The sequence below is a fragment of the Coregonus lavaretus genome, assembly GCF_964263955.1.
Source record: "Coregonus lavaretus genome assembly, chromosome: 8".
NCBI classification, from domain to species: domain Eukaryota; kingdom Metazoa; phylum Chordata; class Actinopteri; order Salmoniformes; family Salmonidae; genus Coregonus; species Coregonus lavaretus.
The window spans coordinates 9,592,355-9,617,229 of NC_139995.1; the positions used below are offsets into that span (position 1 = coordinate 9,592,355).

The 24,875-nt window shown below is 43.1% G+C and overlaps 1 protein-coding gene across 1 annotated transcript in view; it reads right to left on the minus strand.

Annotated features, from left to right (window-relative positions):
• Nucleotides 1-24,875, minus strand: part of LOC311133874 (transcriptional enhancer factor TEF-5-like) — a 40,210-nt gene that overhangs the window by 14,010 nt on the left and 1,325 nt on the right. Inside the window, exons 3-5 of the mRNA XM_084167479.1 lie at nucleotides 11,142-11,391; nucleotides 2,949-3,013; nucleotides 2,611-2,673 (exon numbers count right to left, since the gene is read on the minus strand). Coding sequence (XP_084023605.1) covers nucleotides 2,611-2,673; nucleotides 2,949-3,013; nucleotides 11,142-11,265 — 252 coding nt within the window. The 5' untranslated portion in view covers nucleotides 11,266-11,391. The remainder of the gene's footprint in view (nucleotides 1-2,610; nucleotides 2,674-2,948; nucleotides 3,014-11,141; nucleotides 11,392-24,875) is intronic.

The following is a 24,875-nucleotide window of genomic DNA, read 5'->3' on the forward strand; positions in this document are numbered from 1 at the left end:
TTTGCCCCATTCATCTTTCCCTCGATCCTGACTAGTCTCCCAGTCCCTGCCACTGAAAAACATCCCCACAGCATGATGCTGCCACCACCATGCTTCACCGTAGGGATGGTGCCAGGTTTTCTCCAGATGTGACGCTTGGCATTCAGGCCAAAGAATTCAATATTGGTTTCATCAGACCATAGAATCTTGTTTCTCATGGTCTGAGACTCCTTTAGGTGTCTTTTGGCAAACTCCAAGCGGGCTGTAGTGCCTTTTACTGAGGAGTGGCTTCCGTCTGGCCACTCTACCATAAAGGCCTGATTGGTGGAGTGCTGCAGAGATGGTTGTCCTTCTGGAAGGTTCTACCATCTCCACAGAGGAACTCTGGAGCTCTGTCAGAGTGACCATCGGGTTCTTGGTCACCTCCCTGACCAAGGCCCTTCTCCCCCGATTGCTCGGTTTGGCCGGGCGGCCAGCTTTAGGAAGAGTCTTGGTGGTTCCAAACTTCTTCCATTTAAGAATGATGGAGGCCACTTCTTGGGGACCTTCAATGCTGCAGACATTTTTTGGTACCCTTCCCCAGGTCTGTGCCTCGACACAATCCTGTCTCGGAGCTCTACGGACAATTCCTTCGACCTCATGGCTTGGTTTTTGCTCTGACATGCACTGGCAACTGTGGGACCTTATCTAGACAGGTGTGTGCCTTTCCAAATCATGTCCAATCAATTTAATTTACCCCAGGTGAACTCCAATCAAGTTGTAGAAACATCTCAAGGATGATCAATGGAAACAAGATGCACCTGAGCTCAATTTCGAGTCTCATAGCAAAGGGTCTGAATACTTATGTAAATAAGGTATTTCTTTTTTTTTTTATATACATTTGCAAAAATGTCAAAAAAACTGTTTTCACTTTGTCATTATGGGGTATTGTGTGTAGATTGATGAGGAAAAAAATGCATTTAATCAATTTTAGAATAAGGCTGTAACGTAACAAAATGTGGAAAAAGGAAGGGGTCTGAATACTTTCTGAATGCACTGTATATCTAAATAACCTAGAAGGAGCCATGAATGATACAACGAAAAGCAACATCAAAGGGGAGCTGAATTTACCTATGGGACAGGAACTACGCTAGTAGGGACAATAATGTAGGGAAAGGTATATCTCTCTCATGCAAATAAATGTCCAAACATTGGGGTGGTTAAAATAATGGAGCTTCCCTATCTTATCAGATTCTCTCTACTAGATACGGTCTACTAGAATACCTCCTAAGTCTTAATAAATAGAGAAGTCTAATGGTCCAATAAACTTCAATGAAGGCAAATAGTGAACTACCAATTGCATTTTTGCAAAATGATTAATTACTATGCGAACTGTCAGTAATACACTTTAACACAATACTTTCCTCAGACACACTATTATGTTGATTCACTTTGTGTTATGTTTGCAGTTTGTTTTAGGGTTGAGGGATAGATTAAAGACCTAAAGTTGGATGAGGATTGGTGTAACAAACACCTCTGCCTGCCATCCTCCAATGGACAACAGGCAAGTGGCATATATTCTGCTGAATATAGGCTTATAAACATCAAACTCAAAGGAGAATCAGGTTGAGGAATAGGGTACACTCAATAGGGTATAGAAATAGAAGTAGTAGAGGTAGAATAGTATACAGGCAATACAATTGTTCTAAGCATACTGCTCTAGTAGTGTAAACATGCATGCTGGTTTACATCTAACATTTAGCTCTAGGTCTTTGCATACGGTTGGAGTAGTTAAATCTCATACAGGAGGACATTCCGATAGATCCAATGGAGATTGGGGTCAGAGCGGAGAGAAGGGTTGAAGGCGGAGGAAGAGCTGTGGAAAGCCTATAGGCAGAAGCATGGCTGGCATAGGTACAGTAGGGACAGATGTGGAGCTGTAGCGACAAGGCCATGTGCCAACACCTTTCACTATAGACAGATCACACTGCTCACAGCATTGCTCTAGGCTACACCACAGGCTGAGTTACTGTATACATGACAAGCAGTAGAATGAAGCCAGCTCATGCTATTATATAATTTCTTTACTGCTTTGTACAGTACTGTACTAAGCGTCGAGATGTATTTCAATGGTCAAAAGATGACCATGGTTTTAGCCTGTTGCTCTCTGTGCTGTGCATGCATGGTAGCTACTAGCTTTGTTCTCTATGCTCTCCCAGACAAGTTAGCTAGCCTATATGATGAGTCATGCAGTGACCTCAAGCCCATACACCCCTATGCAGACTGAGAGTCTCATACTGTACTGTTTGCCACTACTGATATGTTCTAGTCATGGAGCACCAATCCATTTACGGCTGTAATAGGAACTAAAGTGCACAAAATCGAGCTAATTGGATAGCGCAAAGCCAAGCCTTGACCAGCCCCGCCCTGCCCAGCCCGCAGAGAAGCGCATACCTTCAGCTTTGACTGGATCTCGCGAGATTTTCTCCGGGCGAGAACTTGCAAATGGCTAGAAACCTGCAGAGGAGAAGAGCCAAGAGGGGAAGAGAAAAGGAGACAGAGAGAAGAGAAGAGAAGAGAAGAGAAGCCATAACCAAAGAGGAAAGAGATGCCCAGTCACAGTTGGCTGGAGGCCCGTTCGGTAGCACCTACCTTGATACCCGCTTGGTATTCTCGAACTTTCTTCCGTGCTAACACCTGTATGTGACTAGATACCTAAAGGGGTGCGGGACAGTTTTAAGCATCATAGAGCACGCACACACACGGATGCCCACCCGCACACACACACACACACACACACAATATTATACAGATACTCAAACATCAAATTAAGGCAATTCACAAGCTACTTTTTATTTTTATCTTTGATTTGAGTTGGATGGTGTTAACTGACAATTAAGGCAAAATGAAGTAATTATAAATGTTTGAGTCTGGGTGGTTAATTGTTTTATCATATATTTTGCTCTAAAATAAAAAGCAAGTATTGATACCTGTTTTCTTGTGCGGGTTTTGCCTGTCCTCAGCTTGATGTACCTGGCTATCAACTCATTGCGACCTGGAACAGGGAGGTGAAGAATACCATGACAAATACAGCATGGAAAGAAAGACAAATCTGATTCACACATTTAGGCAATCATTTGTGAGACATTGGCTTTTCTATAGCTGGCACTGATCTATGATCAGCTAAGCATTTTCCACCCTAGGTTGTTCAGATTTGGAAAGAAAAGACTGATCCTAGATCTGTGTCTATGGGCAACTTTAATCATGGCTCCGGATCAAAGTTGCCCATGATTCTACACATGATTCTACACAACAAACACAAGGTGGAGCTAAAGATATGCTGTTAAATATCTACAGGGGCTGAACAAAATCGCAGCACACCATCGTCTTCCCCAAAAGGTTCTTCTTAGGAACACACTTATTACCCAACCTTTCAGTCAGTGGGTGAACATTCCTATATACCACTGACACTGGGACACGACTAGCAATTTTTAAAAAAAAGGGGCATATACTACAACTGACTGGTTCAACAACTTTTTTTCATTTCATTAGCGTGTTTGACACCTCCTGACTTTTAGCTCTTGCGGTCACATAATTACAGACACACAAAAAGAGAACAAACACGTGTTTCATTATGTAACATCTACACTCAACATTCTGCACAAACAGGTCGGCAGAGAAGTGCCTTCTATTCTTGGCTTTAATGGCTTTAGTCCAGACAGTTGACAGGGGCTTCAAATGGGTTACTTTTATTTGAATGCAACTTATCTGGATGTTTTTCAAATGAGAGAGCAACAGAACAATGGAATCTGTCAATGCTCTAAGCAATTAGTATTTTCCAGCATTGTCCGGTCATATTTGTTAGATTTGCCTGGTACAATTTGTGTATCTTTGTCCTAGGTAGGGAAGTCTGCATTTCATTTTGACATTTGCTGATTGGTAAGAGAAATTATTGGAAGTTCCCCAAAGAGGGTCAGTGTGTATCAGAGTGTAAGTGTGTGTATGTGAAAGAAGGAGAGAGATAAATCGAGGAAGAAAGAGAGAGAGAAAGAGAGACAACAGCTGTACCATCATGAATAATGACCTAAACTCCCTCACACTCATTGAGAGTAACTGAGAGCCAGCCATGAGCTCATTACTCCTCTCTCTAAAACACACACACATACACACTCAGTCCAGGTTATGAACAAAGGACAGCTAAAGCTTCACATTATCACAAACCCAGGGTGAAAAAAGCCCTGTTACAGGCCAGGCCAACCGACTTCAGACAGCACCGCAGACATAACGACAGGAGAAAAGCTAACATTGTGCCTTTTTCACACACTCCTTGGCCCTTGGCCTCGTTTAGGCTCTGCTCTGCTTGGTGTAATTATTCCCTCTCCCTCCTCTCTCTCTCGCTCTGTCGCTCCCTCCAAAAAGCTGAGCAGGCCTCTCTCTCTCTCTCTCTCTCTCTCTCTCATGAGCTGAGCAGGCCTCCCTCCCTCCTCTCGCTCTCTCGCTCTCTCTCTCTCTCTCTCTCTCTCTCCAATGAGCTGAGCTTAGTTGAGCAGGACTCTCTCTCTCTTCCTCTCTCTCGCCACTGAGCTGCCTGGCCTGCCGATACTGAACTGCAGCAGCCAGTCAGATATCCAGCCGGTCAGCCCTCCGCCTCTCCCCCCGGCTAAGGAGAGACACGCCTGCCCCAGCGCCTCCGCATTCCTAGCATTCCTCCCAGCCTGTCACATCTGTGCTAGCCAGTCTGATTGGCCAGGGCCCTGCGAGCGCAGCCAGTGCCTGTGCGGACTGCGGACACACACATGCGCACAGCGCTAAGCTAATGGGCTTCACGTCCAAGGGTTGGTTGGCAGGGCTGTGGGAGAGGGTGGGGTGAGGGGCTGGGGACGGGGACGGGGGGGGTGTATTGGAACGGGAGGTATGGGGGGGGCAGCTGAGGCTGTAACTCTTGAAGGAGACACAAAGCCATAACTGTATTTGCCAAAAACTGCCACCTGGCATCAGGGCTGCCCCCAACCACACACACACACACCCCTCACTTCCCAAAACAACCCATGTGTGTGACCCTTTACCCAACGGACAGTAACACCTGCCACTGACCGTCGCAGTCAGGAGGTGGGAGAGAATAATTATAATCCCCCTCCCCCCTGGCCTGGCCCACTGACCCCTACCCTCCTCAGCCCAACTGCTACTCTCAATCTCCTGGACTGAGGGAGCAGTGGAACTAACTAACAAACTAACATGCTGACCAAACCGGCTCCGTGCGTGCTTCTGCGTGCGCCATACAGGTTAAAGTACCAAAACCAACTGTGAACCAACTATATTATTTGGGGACAGGTCAAAACACACACGACTGTTGCTAGTTAATTTGTCCTGGTAGATAAACATTGGGTTGTTGTTTTACATGAAATGCATGACATTTTTTGGTGGCTGATTTTATATGGCGGTTGGCAACCAACTTTAAGGTGTGGAACTCGTTCATCTTTTAATCACCCATGTGGCTATATGCTCATAAAAACCAATGAGGAAATGGGAGGACTTGCAGCACGTCAAGCGTCTAAAATAGAACCAAGTTCTATTTTAGCACCTGGCTACACAGACGCGCACGAGCAGTTTGGATGAAATTATTGAATAACATGCATGTGTACATTTGTTTTGCAACGCTTGCGCAATGCGGCCGGTGTGGTCAGCAATGTATTGGCTTCTAAAATCTGTGCCATCCGTACTGAATACAGATTGTCAGCACAAACATAACTGGACTTGAGCTTAATTTACAGAGGCAGTTGTAAGAAATGTTGTGTTCTGTGTGTCTTCATTAAATGTTGTAACTAACTTGGGTTGCAAGCCATGGAATAAGCTTGTCTTTTGCCTGGTCTGACATGAATATTGCAAAGTAGAATATTGGGTTTGAGAGGCAGGCTGGCAAGGCCTGTTCAGACTAGACAGAGGGGTCAGCTAGGCGGAAGAGAAGGGGCCTCCTAGGCCCCAAGTCAGGTGGTGAACAGGTTGGCACACACACCGCCGAAAAACACAACTGGTGCACACACACATACACACAAACACACACTGCAGAGGATGGACTTTTTGTACATCTTCCTCTCTGTCCTTCCTATCTCTATCTCCATCTCCCCCCACTCTACCTCACCCTGTTTACCACAACCTCGCTCTCTCTCCGTCGCTGTCTCAGATTGCTCAACACCCACAGTTTGCAGAGCCCCGTAGGCTGACTTTGCCATGCTTAACCTCTTCCCTGCCAGGACACACCTATCCTTTTCTTTTACTGCCTGTCTACTGGAATTTTCCACTTCCACACTGAGATGGGGAGCGGAGGTAACTCACTGCTACACTCTCTCGCCCTCACTCCCTCTGTCTCTATCTATCTCGCTCCCTCTCTCGCTCCATCACTCTCTCCCACCTTTCACATTGAGGTAATGCTAAATTGCTAACATACTGTTCGGCCATGACAGAGAACATGCCTGACATCTCAGCTAGAGGCTAACAGGGAAACACCAGGCCCTCTCAGTCATCACACGCTGCTCTCCTCTCCCATCTATCAAACTGATGCACAGTATAGAATACTCATCCACCCACTGCACCTTATATTACTTTGTCCTTCTACTAACTCTGCGTGTGCAATGAACCCATCGCTCATTCCTGGCAGCTCACAAAGGTCACTAAGAGACATGTGCTTCCCTCCAACGCCCCATTTGCTGTTTTTTCCTTCTTACCCAGAGTGCATTGCAGCTGTGACAGCTGCAGGGCTCGGCGCGGCGTAGGAGCCGGAGGTGTGCTCAGGGCTTGACAACATGCCTTCTTTCAGCAACAACACAGGTGAACAATATGTCAGCAGTGCCCCACCACAAAACAAGACAGGCCACATTTTTTGACACACACTCATCCAGCAAAGATCCCTCGCTTTCACCTGTCCCCTTAAACCTGCTGGGTGCTCAGTTATCCCAATAGACACAGAGGCATGAACCATAGCCTGGCATCTATGTTCCTACCATTTTGGGGGTGTTCTACTTATTGAGTTTTGATTCCACATTCTATTTTCCATCTCAAGGGCATCTGACATTATGACCATCGGGGAAACCTGGTCAATTCTGAGCGCCACATGATACTCGTGGTTAATAGTCATCATGGAATACCAGTGGAAATTTGCAAAGGTTTCCCACAAGAACATTCCTTGTGGAAAAATCCAGATATAATTCCCAACGGTAGGGATAATGATGACTTGCCTGGTTTTGGAGGCCATGGTGTTAGGCTAGCATCGCTCCCCCAGTCTGAGACTGTGAAGTAGAAAGCATTACACGCAGTGAAATCGTTAAAATTCCCCCAGCCTCACGTCAGGGCAGCATTTAGATGTCTGAGGTCATTGCCTTGTAAGAAGGCTTCTTCTGGGATGGGGGCATGCCTCGGCGCTGCCAGAAGGGCCTCAGATGACTGGATAGGGTGTTTACTGCGCTGGAAAAAAGCAGGCGCTCTTCTTGACCTCTACTGGGGGTCCTGACAGTGTGGTGCGAAGGGAGGGAACACACTGTGGGGTTGACCTGCCACTTCTGTGTGCTCGTTTTCTGACAAACAATATTGAGCTATAGGCTCTGAACACTCACTGTCCTGCCAAACCAGGAGAGGAGCCGCCATCTTGCTTCCCATTAAAGTCTCTTCTTCAATAGACTCAAGGGGAAGGTCAATAGACAGACAGAGGTCAACCCATGGCAATGTTGTCAGAGCAAACTGTGCAGTTCTGCACTGCTATAAATGCATTGTCGCTAATAGGCAATACATAAACAAATTCACAGACACATTGAAGTGGTGCTAAACTGGTACATTCTCATTCTAAGTACCTCTATCACCAAGTAAGCCAAATACGAAATAGCATTTAGCAGCAGGTCCCTCTGACATATAGCCAGGTCACTGAATACGCTCATAAGCTAGCTAGCCATCCAGTCAAGTCAGATATAGTTAAAATGACTGTAACCGGTGGCAGACTCAACACCACATCCCGCCAGGAGGGGCGAGCTAATCAGAGCTCTGGCCTTGTTTAGACCCCAGCCAGCTCAGCCTATGATACCGGTATGTTCTCTATGTTCTCTGAAACAGCCCAGAAACGCAGCTAGCACAGCGGTAGCTAGCACAGCGGCAGCTAGCAGCTGAGTCATCTGAGGTATGTGCGTGTCTATCCACTACAGACGCATGCTAAACATTCCATTTTACAGCAGCAAGGACAGAAAAACAACACAGACAGTCATGAAAAGAAATCCCCTAAATATATACAGTCTTGAAATACTTTCTGATAGAAGTCGATGGTGGATTTAATAAGGTTTTGACGGTGCAGGCTTCAATTAAACCTTATGAGACATTAACAATAATTAAAGGACTTGAAATTCGTTGCACAACAGGACTTGAGGAGGACACTCAGCCTGTATCATGCTGGTGAACATAACATTGTTCCCCAAACCAAAAGAGGTTTCGTGAGGAGATTGTGAAGTCAAACTCCCTGAATAAGCCCCCATCTCAGCCCGTGCCCCATGCATTTCCTGACGATTCACATTTAAATTGGCTGTCTAATTCAAACCAGCAGCCCAGCCTGTCAAGGCCCTTTTTTCTCACCCATCAGAGGGAGAGAGAGTGGGAGATCAAAATAACTTAAGACAAATGCAGCCAGTTTCTAACACCTGGATGTTTCACGATTCTAACCAGCAACTTGCCAATTCCTCCATCTGGATGCAGAGGAATTCAGCACATAAATTGCTCTCTCCACCTGTGATTTAATGAACATGCTGGTGGAGGAAATAGCTAAGACCCCTAAAGGACCTTGTGAAGTGTTTTTGTTTCCATGGTTTGATTTATGGCGTTGATATAATCATTGCAAAGTTGTCCAACTGGTTCAAGAAGCAACAAAAGCTACTCTCGAGACCAGGTGAGCGACAGTGTATAACTACTCATTGCAAGAAGCATCTTAGTGCGTTAGACTGACATGAGTCTAATGAACGACCCTTGGTTTTGCTCCATAAGCAGAGAGCAGGTTTTGCCACTTTCCTAATTCACAGTAGGCCTAAGTACTGCAGATGAGGAAGAGAAGAGCAATAAATGACAGGTGGCAAATAGTTGGAGACAGCACAGACATGTGATGAAAGAACCAGTTTGGAGCTCTAAGGAAAGCCAGGTGAAAACCAGGCTGAAGGGAGCTGCCTGTGGTGTCTTCTGGGTAGCTCAGCTCCAGCTCTGCTGCTGTGTTCTAGTGAGACTGGAAGAATCAGCCCCTGGGTCAGTGGACGACAGGCTTAAACTTGTTCTGTAGAGCACTCTCAGAAAAAATTGGCTACATAGCCTGTGACAAAATCGAATGGGAGGGTAGGAAACTTTATTTGCTTAATGCATTGAGCAAGGACAGCCAGAGACTTACCATGATAGCCTTCTGTGGTGATCAGAATGATGAGAAAAAATCATAATAATGAACATCAAAGAAACATGTTTCTTTCTATATACTACAAACTACTGAGGTGTTTTCCCTCCCTCACTCCAGAAGGGAATGGGATCCAAACACACTGAGCCACAGGTGTTTTAATGAATGAGCCAGAAAGTGATGCAGGGCAGATTAACACATGGACTGAGTTTGATTTTTGTTTCTCTGTGTGTGTACAGTTGAAGTCAGAAGTTTACATACACCTTAGCCAAATACATTTAAACTACGTTTTTCACAATTCCTGACATTTAATCCTAGTAAAAATTCCCTGTCTTAGGTCAGTTAGGATCACCACTTTATTTTAAGAATGTGAAATGTCAGAATAATAGTAGATAGAATGATTTATTTCAGCTTTTCTTTCTTTCATCACATTCCCAGTAGGTCAGAAGTTTACATACACTCAATTAGTATTTGGTAGCATTGCCTTTAAATTGTTTAACTTGGGTCCAACGTTTTGGGTAGCCTTCCACAAGCTTCCCACAATAAGTTGGGTGAATTTTGGCCCATTCCTCCTGACAGAGCTGGTGTAACTGAGTCAGGTTTGTAGGCCTCCTTGCTCGCACACGCTTTTTCAGTTCTGCCCACAAGATTTCTATAGGATTGAGGTCAGGGCTTTGTGATGGCCCCTCCAATACCTTGACTTTGTTGTCCTTAAGTCATTTTGCTATTTGGAAGACCCATTTGCGAGCAAGCTTTAACTTCCTGACTGATGTCTTGAGATGTTGCTTCAATATATGCACATCATTTTCTTTCCTCATGATGCCATCTATTTAGTGCACCAGTCCCTCCTGCAGCAAAGCACCCCCACAGCATGATGCTGCCACCCCCTTGCTTCATGGTTGGGATGGTGTTCTTCGGCTTGCAAGCGTACCCCTTTTTCCTCCAAACATAACGATGGTCATTATGGCCATACAGTTATAGGGGACATTTCTCCAAAAAGTACAATTTTTGTCCCCATGTGCAGTTGCAAACCGTACTCTGACTTTTTTATGGCGGTTTTAGAGCAGTGGCTTCTTCCTTGCTGAGCAGCCTTTCAGGTTATGTCGATATAGGACTTGTTTTACTGTGGATATAGATACTTTTGAACCTGTTTCCTCCAGCATCTTCACAAGGTCCTTTGCTGTTGTTCTGGGATTGATTTGCACTTTTTTGCACCAAAGTATGTGCATCTCTAGGTGACAGAATGCGTCTCCTTACTCAGCGGTATGTGTTTATCCTTGCGTACTATTGTTTGTACAGATTAACGTGGTACCTTCAGGCGTTTGGAAATTGCTCCCAAGGATGAACCAGACTTGTGGAGGTCTACAATTTATATTCTGAGGTCTTGGCTGATTTCTTTTGATTTTCCCATGATGTCAAGCAAAGAGGCACTGAGTTTGAAGGTAGGCCTTGAAATACATCCACAGGCACACATCCAGTTGACTCAAATGATGTAAATTAGCCTATCACCAAGCTGTTTAAAGGCACAGTCAACTTAGTGTATGTAAACTTCTGACCCACTGGAATTGTGATACAGTGAATTATAAGTGAAATAATCTGTCTGTAAACAATTGTTGGAAAAATTACTTGTGTCATGCACAAAGTAGATGTCCTAACTGACTTGCCAACACTATAGTTTGTTAACAAGAAATTTGTGGAGTGGTTGAAAAACGAATGTAAACCTCCGACTTCAACTGTATGTGTGTGTGCGTGTGTGACTACGTGCTCGTGTTTTACTCACCGTACATCTTGCCTTCGTCTGAGAGGATGATTTTCCTCCGTCCACAGGGGGGGTAGATGGCCAGGGCCTCCTGGAAGCTCTGCTCTATGTCTGGGCTCCACACCCCCTCGGCGTCCCCGTCCATGGCCTTGTCCAGCTCATCGCTGCCCTCGTCCAGCCCATCCCCCGGGCTACCGTTGGCACTCCACTCGTTGGAAGCAATGGTGGCGGCTCACCCTGGGCCCGACCCCGAGCCCCACAGTCAGAGGATCTGAGGGGGAGGAGAGAGAGAGAGAGAGAGAGAGAGAGAGGGAGAGAGAGAGAGACCGTCATTAACATTTAACATTTTGGTCATTTAGCACAGTGGTTCCCAAACTGTGGGGCGCTCCCCCTAGGGGGGAAGCGAGGGGTCGGCAGGGGGGGCGCAGGGGTCCCCCCCCAAAAAGGAACTCAGTCCAGCTTTCAACTTATTCTTGAAAGTTGTAATAGTAGAATGCACAAGGTGCAATTTCGAAATTGGGTAGTGCATCATCAGTTTTCCTCATCATGTCAGTCATTGCATACCTTAGAGAGCTTTTTTACACTTTTTACAACAAAAAAAAAACAATGTCTTAGAGAGCTAATTATAACTTGTCAGAAATGCCCACGAATACACATTAGACATGGCAAAATGTACAGAATTGCAAGACAATTAGCTTTAAAACTGCAACATTTTCTCTGCACCACATGACAAAAAGTGTAGAAATGCAGGAAATAAGCTTTAAACCTGGAAAATGTTATCTCTGCCAACAACAGGGGCGTGAACAGTTTGTGTCATGAACAGTGCTTGTGCCCATAGAAATAGATGTGGCGCGTGTGCGCGCAGGTTTGGAGGGGCGTGGGATGTTCCCCAATGCTGGAATGGGGGCCTGAGTGTTCAGAGCGAATTACAGTAGTGAGTACTTTCATTATGAAAAAGTATGAAAAAAGTGTGTTGTAATCGTTCTCGACAACTTCATCATCATTGTCATCATTAGCAGGCAAGTACATTTAAGATTCAGTCATATAAAGTAGGCTGTTTGTTTTCATTGAAATCATAAAATCTGTATAAATAAACAATACAGCCCCCAATTATTATAATTTCCTAGCCTTTATGTCTCTAAAACTGCCAAATGAATTCAAGATATTCTATAAAACCTAGTGTAAAGAGCACACTAATCAGCAGTGGCCTCAAAGAATTCTTGTGGTTAGGGGACTGTGTCCCAATGTGGTCGGCTCTTCGGCATTGTATTGTTTCTGAAATGAGAGTCCCCAAAGTATCCATTATTCCAGGATGTGTGTGTTTATAGATTTGACATTCTGCAGATGTTGACAAAAATACAAATATTGGACAAATATGGGGAAGGCCAATTGGGATGGTCCTATGGGTAAACTCAACTCCTCACGTTACAAGAACATTTTGAGGTTCCTCTGTAAAACAAATTCACGAGGGCATCATTGCACATTTTAAAGTTGCACAATGCAACTTCAGAAATATGAATTGGAGGATTAAGACAGATGTGAAAAGAAAAGCTAAAGTATTGTTTACTAAACATCACAACTACCCCATTGTACAAAGTTAACATTTCTCTTCACTAAAAGACAAAAGACGCAGACAACGGGCATTGTTTCTCCATTTATACCTCTATACAGTACAATAATAATATGTACAAGTAACTGCCAAAATAAAGAAAACCCCAACATAAAGTGTCTTAATAGGGCATTGGGCCACCACAAGCTTCCAGAACAGCTTCAATGCGCCTTGGCATAGATTCTACAAATGTATGTAACTCTATTGGAGGGATGCAACACCATTCTTCCATGAGAAATTCCATAATTTAGTGTTTTGTTGATGGTGGTGGAAAACGCCGTCTCAGGCTCTACTCCAGAATCTCCAATAAGTGTTCAATTGGGTTGAGATCTGGTGACTGAGACACACACACATGCACACACACAAACTTTAAACCCCCTACGCTCCTTTGAGACCCCTCTTTCAAAGTCTCTGAGATCTCTTTTTTTTACTAGCCATGGTAGCCAAAATAATGAGCAACTTGGCATTTTTATACATTACCCTAAGCATGATGGGATGTAGAACTGGCAGGAAAACCAGTTCTACCTCCTGAAGGGAAAACCCGCCAATCCAGTCTGACTAGGCCTGAATTTATCGCAGTAGGCCAGTCACAAACAGTAGAGTTAGTTGCTAGCTAACAACCATAACTAAGTGTAATGCCTAGTTTCAAGTTTCATTAGTCATATGTACGGGATACACATGGTATACACTGTCCAATGAAATGCTGACTTGCAGGTTCCTTCTCGACAATGCAACAACAATAAGGGTAAAGGGTTAGGAGTTAGGTTAAGGGTTTGGGTTATGGGTTAAGGTTAGGGGTTAGGGAAAATAGGATTTTGAATGTACATTTATGTTAGGTCCCTAGGAGGATAGAAGAACAAAGTGTGTGTGTGTGTGTGTGTGTGTGTGTGTGTGTGTGTGTGTGTGTGTGTGTGTGTGCTAACGTGCAGAGTCAGTGCAGGTGGTCAATCCAGTTCAAGTGTTCAGCAGTCTAATAAGTCTGGTTGAGGGAGACAGTGTGAGATTGTGAGGTAAACCTGAGAGCTTTGGGCCCCCCAGGACCAAGGTTGGTGTTAAACCCCCGACTGAATGTGGAGATCACGGCAGAATTTGCGTAGCACTCGTATTCAAGCTAAAAGTCCACAGAGATCAGGCTGCAGCGATACATCTACCCCAACACAACTCAAGATGAGCAGATCCAATGACCAGAAACTGCTACAGAAACTTGCACAATCACTGCAGTCAACGTCCACTGCAGTAGAAAGGTGTGGGTGCATATTGCATAATGTACATGCAAGTGTCTAGTAGAATCCATTACACGTTGGTTCTTTTAAGACCAGCAATGTTGGGTCAAGTATGTCCAAATGGTGTGTAAATGTTTTGGAGTCAGTCCCAGTGTTAATCCTAGCTGTATCCTAGTAGTGAAGACACAGCTGTCTCTTTCCCATTCAAGCTAGGATCATATGAGTCAATCGTTGCATAGTAAGAGTGATTCTGAGTTTCTTAAAAGTTTTGTCATGGGGATTTGACAATACCGATCAGAATCCCTGAGTAATGGGTTAAAATAGTAAATGAGTCTGTTTAGCGGGGTGCTGCTGTGCTGTGTGTGAAAGAGAAGCTCTCATGGAGAGCGAGGCTTAAATTCCAGACATGTCCTTATTAAGAAAGGGCTGTGAGCGCTCACTGTTCCTCCTCCTGCTTCTTTTGTGTCAACCCGACGCCCCCCTCCCCCACTCCACCCAGCGCTCAGAACGTCTCTGCCCAAATAAGGACTGGAGACCAAGGGATACATGTAGGGGGGAGGGGAGGGGAAAGGAGTGGAGGGGGCGGATTGTCCAATTTAGGCGTCCACTTCGGGGTCTGGAGAACAGTAGGATTGTTTCTGCTGGAATGCAACATCAGCATGGACAGAGAGAGAGACAGACACAACCACACTCACAGCCTCTCCATGACGCTGCCTGACGCTAACCAGCGAAGAGAGAGAGGACATTGTCAATGCTATGATTATATGGACTTTTACTATATTACTGTGTAATTCAATATAATGTAGTAAAACAGTGCAGAAAAGTCCAAATTGTCCATGACACAGCAAACGGAAATGAGACCCTTGCATATAACTGTGCAATTGTGTATTTAACTATCAACAATGGTTTTACAAACTTAAAATGTCAGATGCTACATGATGCCTATTTCAATTAGCCTACTACGATAATTGGGAACTCCAAGGACCAAAGCAATCAACCTTTTCTATGTTACAGTTATTAGACAGTGTTAACATTATTTAAACACCAAACCATACAAAGGGATTATAAAGAGTTTAGTAACATACAGATGTAGGATCTTAATTTGCTCACAATTTTCCTGCACAGCAGGAAATGCAAACTTGTAGTGTACTCAAGTTTTAAAAAGGTTTGTAATTTACACTTTAAAATGTCAGACTTGATTTGCCCTAACGGAAATCTGTCAACCCCTACTAAAAATGTCCCTTAATTATAATCCACATAAATATTTGCATTTCCTGTTGCTGCAGGATTATGTTCCTGCTGCAGCAAACTGGCTCAAATTAAGATCCTACATCTGTAAAGTTACATTAAGGCATCCGCATGCTTCCCATCCGAAAACAGTTCTGAATAGTTTGTGCATACATTATGACGATATTTATTTATTTATTTGGCCTTCGGCAATTTTTTTTTTTTGCTGTTCGTGCACACAACATTTTTTCTCGAGGCAAGTATGAAAATGTATGCACTCACTAACTGTAAGTTGCTCTGGATAAGAGCGTCTGCTAAATGACCCAAAAAATTATAATAATGGCCCCAGCCGAACCGAAGCATGCGGCAGCCTTTAAATTGAAGGAGACAACAACATAGTGTTGACCTGAAATACCAACACAATAGAAGAGAGGAAACTGTAAATCAGTTTAGGAAGAAAATAGAACAATTTGGTACCTCGGCACACAATCTGGGCCATGCTCTGCAGATTTAAAACATTAAAAACCCTCAGAAGATACAGACTATATATCAAATCAGCTGTTCCTCACAAAGAAGAAAGGCCCTTTGATTCCTTATGGGTGAAACACAGCACATCTGCGATGGGAAGCTGACAGCAGAGAGCACAGATTTAGCATCACGCACACACACATGAACACACACACACACACACACCCTGATACGGACACAAATATAAACACACACAAGCAGACAAAAACATCATACACAATTAGAATTTCCATGAATGGCGTCTTTCGCCTGTTGCCAGATGGGATATAAGGCCTCTTGATTGAATGACACGGTAAACTGAGATTGAATACAAAGTCAGGCGAGACACACACAATTGCCGGTCGTCACTAGTTAACACAGCCACAAAGTCATAATATTGGCTAAACCGAGCCTATTTCTATAATTCCTTTCTTAAAATCAGATTTTAAAAGTAACCCTAACCTTAACCACACTGCTAACCTTAAATTAAGACCAAAAAGCTCATTTTAGTTTTCATGAATTTTGACGATAGGCCATTTTGACTTTGTGGCTGTGGTAACTAGTGACAACCAGACTTCCCCTCCCACACTCTCTGGGAGTAGGTCCAGCCACAGACCTGACTGAGACCAACATGCTACAGATTCCAATGTGCAGTAGGAATTAGGTCTGCACGATATGGGCATAAATCGAATTTCAACATTTAACCAAATATTGTGATTTGACTTGCAATACAGATCAAAACACTTGGGTGAACTGTTGGAATCATTGAAATAGACTGATTAATATTAAGAAGCAAAGTGGAAAGCAGCATTTTTCTTGTTTGGAACAATTTGTTGACTGCATTTAACCTAACAGAACAGCATGCAACCTTATAGTGAATCTAACAGCGGGGAGGAGGAACTGCGTTTTGTGTGTGGGAAGCAGCCCCAATAGGAGAGAGGGAGAGAGATGACAAACAGAGTCAACTTTAAAAACGGACATTACACAAGGCTGAGTGGCGTTTCAAAATATAGTCATATGGCTATCTCTTGCGATATGGAAATTGCACATGTCAATATAGTGATTTTGATGTGAATTCGATTAATTGTGCAGCCCTAGCAGGAATGTAAATACCAGTGGTAAGCTATGCACCTCACACATTCATTCAAACTCCACCATTCACAGCCCAGAAATCCTCTGCATCCGTTTTCCCAAGCCTCATAAAGCTACAGATGAAGGATCTTAATTTGAGCCAGTTTACTACAGCAGGAAAATAATCCTGGAGCAACAGGAAATGTGAATTATTATGTGATTATAATTAATGGACATTTTTGTAGGGGTTGATACATTTTGTCTGAAATTTCAAAGTGGAAATTACAAAATTTAGAAGCCTTTTTAAAACTCAAATACACTACAAGTTTGCTGTGCAGAAAAAAAAAAAAAAAAAAAAAAAGAGTGATCAAATTTAGATCCTACATTTTCAGGTCTCTGACATATCTTTGCACCGGCCCCTGTGCAGGTTTGCTGGTCTATACTTTTCCCAGCATTGCTTATAATAATACATCCCATGTAATGCTGAATATGTTTTTGAGTCATTCTATGTCGTGGCCCACTCTTCTTTCTTCTATGGGAAATTGTCGGTGTAAACACAGGAAGGAATTCCATGTGACTCCTGAGAGTATGTGTGTTATATTATGTGTTTAACTGTCCACAGTCAACATGTGAAAACCCCCACAGACAGCCCCAGACAAGAAAACAAGTAGAGGTTGTGTGTATTTTGGCTGTTGGTGGAGGATTGTCTAGGGATAACCAGTGATTTATACACTCAACCAATGTTTATAAAAAGAGGACATCATCCTGATGCATTCAAAAGATGATCCATTTGTCTTTTAATTGGTGGAGTGTGGGAATGACGAGGTGGAAAGTGACAGACCCTACACTATGACACGGGGGACATCCCTGCTCCATTCCAAAAGTGGTGGGAAAGTCATGTTTCATTCATACGTTGCACTTCGAAACAAACAGGATGGATTTCAGAAATAAATAATAGTTTTACAGAGACTAAACATCCCCTGAGAGGGAGAAGTCTGGCCTATTGAGCTGGGACAATGGTGTAACTGATGAGGAAACCAGGTTCAGACTGACACCATCCTCCAAAGTAGGCCTGGACTGGACAGCCAACCAATGCTGTCAATCAAATGAGGTCATCTTTACATTAAGTCATTTCAAGTCAACATGTAAAATGCTCTCGACAAACACACTATGCTCAACTGTGACACTACAAAGCAAACAGCATTGGAGAGCTAAGTAGTCTAACACCCCCTCTGAGCAGATGTCCCATTGAAATTGAATGGGATCATTCCGAAGAGATATGCATTTGCTCAAAGTCATGCCCGTACACAATAAAATAATCCTAACCTTAGAGATGCAAAGGGCAGGAAACTGTATCTTATGTAGTCAACAGTGAAGTTTAGAACAAAAAAAGTAACAAAAGAGTACATGTTGGTGGACTGTAAAAGTAACAGAACTAGTACATGTTGGTGGACTGTAAAAGTAACAGAACTAGTACATGTTGGTGGACTGTAAAAGTAACAGAACTAGTACATGTTGGTGGACTGTAAAAGTAACAGAACTAGTACATGTTGGTGGACTGTAAAAGTAACAGAACTAGTACATGTTGGTGGACTGTAAAAATAACAGAACTAGTACATGTTGGTGGACTGTAAAAGTAACAGAAGTAGTACATGTTGGTGGACTGTAAAAGTAACAGAACTAGTACATGTTGGTGGACTGTAAAAGTAACAGAACTAGTACATGTTGGTGGACTGTAAAAGTAACAGAACTAGTACATGTTGGTGGACTGTAAAAGTAACAGAACTGGTACATGCTGGTGGACTGTAAAAGTAACAAAACTGGTACATGTTGGTGGACTGTAAAAGTAACAGAACTGGTACATGTTGGTGGACTGTAAAAGTAACAAAACAGGTACATGTTGGTGGACTGTAAAAGTAACAGAACTGGTACATGTTGGTGGACTGTAAAAGTAACAGAACTGGTACATGTTGGTGGACTGTAAAAGTAACAAAATGGGTACATGTTGGTGGACTGTAAAAGTAACAGAACTGGTACATGTTGGTGGACTGTAAAAGTAACAAAACGGGTACATGTTGGTGGACTGTAAAAGTAACAAAACGGGTACAGGTTGGTGGACTGCATAGTCTCCCTCCCATCTGTTTATAATATCATCATGTCTTTGTCAGATTGTTCCTGTCTGTCAGAATGCAGGCTTTGTTAGGACTGCTGTTGCAGCTGGGACACTTGCTGGTGAGGTACCCCCGAGGGCAGACCCCAAGCCCTGCACACACCCATCTATCACTCATACTAGACACACACACACACACATGGATTCACACACACACACACACACACAAGCACACCATATCTGAACATCTTTCTGTCTTTCTGCACACAACCCCCGGAGAAAATCCCATTATCATGGCTGAAGGGCCTACTATAAAACACAATTATCCACAGATGCACACATTCTCTCTCTCTCTCTCTCTCTCAGACACCCACACACTCAGAGCCTCACAAACACACACTTGACAAGGAGAACAACAGGACTTGGCGATTGAAGGAGCAGCTGCTCTCTAAAGTCAGATTACAAATTTTTGTTTTTTAAATACACTCAGGCCAAGAGAGTGGTTCTCTTACAGGGCTGGAGACATTGCCTTACCCCTGACCAACTGACAGACACACACATGTGCACGCACCCACACACACACTCTTGCTCTTTCTCACTCTACTCAAAAGCAGCTTATTTTACCACTGGGTTACAGTATGCAATCAAGTTTAAATCCATGTTAAAACGTTCCATTTCAATAGTTGAAAAGGAAGGTGAGCTGCCTATTGAGTAGCCTAGTCGAGTTTTGCCTCTGAGAGGAAAGTGAGAGAGAGAGAGAGAGAGAGAGCGGGCCAAGACACTGCCAGCCCTCCCTCCCCTCCTAGACTCCCAAGAGTATGAGAGCCCCCATCTCAGAGCACTAGAGGAGCTCCCCCTCCCCCTCCTCTCCCCTCCCCTGTCTGTGTTTGGCCCTAATAAATTCTCTCCAGCTCCTCCAATAACTTCCTCCTACTTCCTCTCTGGCACGGCGCTCAGGAAACAATCAGAGCTGAGAGTGAGAGGAGGGTTGGACGACCGACAGCTCACACGGCAAAAGGCAGAGGGAGAGAAAGTGAAGGGGAGACAGCTAGAGAAGGAGAGGGAGAAAGAGACGGAAAGTGTAGGACAGAGGTAGAACGAGACGGAAAGAGAGAGGGGGAAAGAGAAGGGCAAAGAGGGAGAAAGAGAGAGGGGCTTACATTCAGTCAGTAAGGCAATCACAATCACAAGCAGAAAAATACCATTTGGATACCCACAAAAAAGGCATGTTTGATTTGGAAAAGTCTGAAATCAACTGAAATATTTCCAAGTCTGACAGAAAGGGAAACAAATGTTATAACTTTCCCAATCTGCCATGAGACATCAAAAAACGTCTTCCTTCTAGTATAAAACATTAACCCAGGGCCTGAATGGCGGGTGATTGACTAATCCATGTCCTCCTACAACACAGACCCTACAGACTAGGGTCTACCTCAGCATCTCACAGCTCCATGGAGTAAAGCTTTAATCCAGCCGACCAACAGAGGAAAGACTGACACAAAGCGGAGAGAGCGCCAGACTGCTTATTTTACAACCTGATTCAGCAGTTTAATCAGAAATTTTCCAGGGAGCATTGCAGAGCAGTCATCCTCTCCTCCTCGCCTGAGTTGGTCATTCTGTGGTGAGGCCAGCGGTTTGGTGCCTTAATCTGTGAAACCTTTAAGACATGGGTAATTTATGCACAAGTGTGCAAGCTTATACAGTTACTCATCTACCCATATAGCCCAGCGATAAAGGATAATCTATATGTGGTACTTGTTGCATGGCAAGAAAAATAAGGAGGTCAGGAAAGTTTTTTTTTTTTTTTTATGAAGGAACAAACTTTCAAACCCATACCCAGAGGTGATCATCCTTTCAAAATGACTTCACAGCCATTGTGTAGCCTACAACTCATTTAACAGACAAAATATAAGAAGCCCTGTTGATCCTTTACACAACACTTTTAGATGTGTATGACGCTTAGTAAGGTCTAAATTCTTCAGTAAGTGTGTGGTTTGGTTTTGGAGAGGTCGTCCTCCAACTCCCCACTCTAAAGGCAGTGATTAAGAGCAAGGCCCCTTTAAGTCATTGGAGCCCCACTCCAACACAATGCCCACTACATCAGTCATAGGACAGGATCCCAGATAGCCAGGCCCGGTTTGTTGCCCCCATCATTTATAATGGACACCACCTAGAGATATAAACTAACAAACAGACATCCTGTTTACTGCTGCATAAAGCATGAGCCCACAGAGTTCTGTTGTCATTCTCTCGACACAATAAAGAGTTGGTTTGTGAAGTTCATCACTATCAACAGTTGGTTGCAACAAGAGCAACTGAAAAGTTAGCAATTTGGGAAAAAATGGACACAAAGACTATACTGTTCTAGGCCACTCCCAAGTTCCTCCCTTGAGCAGTCAGGGAGGCCAGAAGTCGTATCTGTTAGTTAGGACCTTGCTGCATTTGGAGAACATGTTAACAAGCCCATGCACTCAATGCATTAACGTTAATCAAATGTTGATTAATGGTATTTTAATCAGGCTACTAAGACATGGTAATTGCTGAGGGGTGCATTGACTCTGATCCTGGAAATAAGGATAGCATCATATATGCTTACGACAAATCTAACAATGCCTTATAACCGCATTAAAGTGCATTGTACCTGGCTATAAATGAAATATTCCCAAGTGAATATTCTTAATGATACAACTAATATGCGTTCTTGAGGTTTCAGTTAAATATTACACTCTTATATGTTGTGAAGGCCAGATCTCTCTGAGGCTCTCTCTGTGTGTCTGCAACAGTCACAAGCGGTATTTGTTCAGACCTCTGTTGACAGAAGGGTATGTGGCCAACATTTGGAAGACCACTTCTGGGGATGGTGCTAAAAGGCAACCAACGTCTGCACAAATGGGCAGAGCTCATTAGCCATTCGTCTGAGGGTTTAGCACAAACCAGTGAAGTTGCTCTCATATAGCCAGTAAAGCTAGAGCTAGAAACAACCCAGCATCTCTAGAACCAACAACTACCTACTGTATTTAAAAGAAGGTAAATGTAATGTATGTTTGAAAATAGTAAATAGATGTAAACATTTAAAATTATATGCTGTCTGAGATAAATTAACCCAGTCAGATAAATGACACATTTTAACAGTAGGCCTACTTATAGGTTGATTTTTTAAATCCTTAAAAATATTATAGGCTTGTCACTCTGATGTTTATATTGCAGTACAGCAAATAGGCCATTTTATTCACGACCATGAAAACCACAGTGGTGGCAACATAAAAAAGATTTCCCTGATTACATTGTTAAAGAGAGGGACACATTTATTATCCATGCCATGCCAATGCAGAATGCATGAAGATCTGAGTGAATGCCTGGATAGTATCTGTGTTATAATTGAATATAAAATAGCCGCGCCATCCCCCTTCAGACAGTTTCTAAAACGTTCCTAATTTGCACTTTCAGCTTCATCATAGGAGGTGTTGTAAGTTCACATCTGCACAACCCTGTCTTAAAACCCTTTCTGTCCTGATATAAAAGCCTCTGCCCAGTGCCCGTGCACTAAGCTAGGCTGGAACAGGTTAATTAAATTATTGTTTGTACCGATGGCCTGGGGAACTACAGCTAGGGAGACCAGAAGAGAAACTACCCACTTTAAGAGGATATTGTTCAAATAATCGAGTTGACCACAAGCATTAGAGCTGGCAGGCAGCTATGGCTTTTGCGTTACAAGTAAAGCTGTGAGATGTAAACAAAATATACTTAGCCCACAGAGTATGAGTTGCAGTTTGTTTGAGAAAGAGCTGATTGTGTTGGGACTGAGAGCAGAGCAAAGCATAGCGCTAGTCTGCAACATGCATGTTGCATAAACACACTGAGGACGGAGGGAGAATCTGTCAGAGCAGCAGAATATTGATCCTTCCCAGATTTACCCTCTCCTCATTACTACATCACAATTTAATATTAGACACCTTCATTCACAAAGGATACTTTCACTGCTTTATTTTCTTTTCACATGCACACAATTTCCACATGTTCAGAGAGAAAGTAAATTGGTCCAGCTTTATAGATATTAAAGGGTATTAAAGCTGGAATCCTTAATGGTGAAACTGCCATGTCCATTTGCGATATTACAACAACAAAAACGTTACTGCATACAACGAACACTGTTTTTTCCCCTCTGACATATGTACCTTGATGCACGACGCTCCCCACATCTGCTTCGTCAACAAAACAAAAACAACGGCCGTGGGGCGGACAGTGGCGCTGTTTCCCCTACTGACAATTACATATTTTTAAGCTGGAATCCTTAAAGGTGAAACAGCCATGCCCCCTTGCGATATTAGAACAACAAAAAAGTTACTGCAAACAACAAACACAGTTATTTCCTCTCGGACATCTCTGCACACAAAAATGACCATGCTGCACGATGCTCCTCAGCTCGGCAACAAAAACAATGACAATGGTGGTGGGGCGGCCAGTGGTGCTGTTTCCCCTTACTGTTTCCCCCTACTGCGGATTCAATATTTAAGTGTGATTCATCTTTAATCTTAACTTTCCTCAGTCACCCAAGTGTTTATGTTGGAATGTACTATACTTCCAACACAGGAAATCAACAATGTGTAACTTCAAAGTATGGTCTGATGGGTTCTGTTTTATAACAGACCACCCAAACAGAATAAAATAGGTAGAGACAGGACTCTATTCCCCTGGTTTAATTCCACAACATAGTTGTAAAACTAAAGGCATGTTTTGGCAGTAACATGGAGAAATGATTAATAACAACTTTTTAATTCATAAACTGTTTAACTTATTGTGCATATAGCTCCTTAAACTTCAGTCAATCCTGAAAAAATCTCCAATACTTTCTAAGCTACAGTAGGCCTGAGTGCTTATTTGTTTGGTTGCACTAATATGATACAAAGCAGGCTGCACTATGAGGCATCACTTCTTATATTTGTAAGTACTACCTATATTTGGGTATAAACAATTCCAACAATGTCAACTCAACTACATGTTGAGCCTATGTCCCTCAGTCAGCACTGTTTCCCTATACTGAAACTCATATTGCCACAATATAGATATCACATATTACCCTTATTATATTTATAGCGTACTAATTTTAATTGGCAAGACTTGTATCACATTATCAACCAAACACCATATGTTAGCTTCAATCGTTACTGAAGACTGTATAGACAAACATTGGTCTAGCTCTTCCAGAGGCAGAGAATGTGCAGCTGCAACTAGGAGTGCCTCCAGTGCTTCAACAACATAGCAAAACTACTGAGTCCATCTGAAAGATTTACAGTTGGGCCTGATTTACAGTTGGGCAGATGACCTGGGGCTAGTGTTTGTATGGATCCATTATGTCAATTATGTTCATATGTCAATTATAAACAAACCCAAAATTGTGATTTGGTGTGATTGCTTCATATGGTTTGACAAAATGGTGACTGACTGTATCTTTCCAGTGGAGTAAATATTTTCTAATTATCTGTTCTGATTTCAGAGTCATTTCTTGAGGGGAAAAAACATGAATGCTAGTTTACCATTTGAATGTAACCCTAAATGCCTATAATCTCAACCCTAAACAGGCTTTTCTGGCTGGTCTACTAACTGTACGTAGTGATGAACCTGAAAGACAACATTCTATTGTTCTACCTGTTGAATGGCACTGACTGGACTGTAACATTGTTGTGTACATGTGTTTACAGGGTGGTTGAGAGAGAAGAAAAATTATAAACCTTGCAAAGCATCCCACTTTTTTTGTATTTCTAATAAGGAAAGCATTTGGAGCAAGAAAGGTCTGTTTACCCAAGCATAACCAATAGCACACCATGAACAGGTGTTGCTTGAAGATATATAATTATATGCACACAGATCCATCCATTTTAAATGCTAATATAAGGATTAAATATTGAAGTAAGGATATCCAGTGAAACAGCACTGGCCCCTGTGGAGAAGATCAAGAAAGATCCACAACTCAAAGAAAGTACAAAACCTTTACTTAAAGATAATTTACC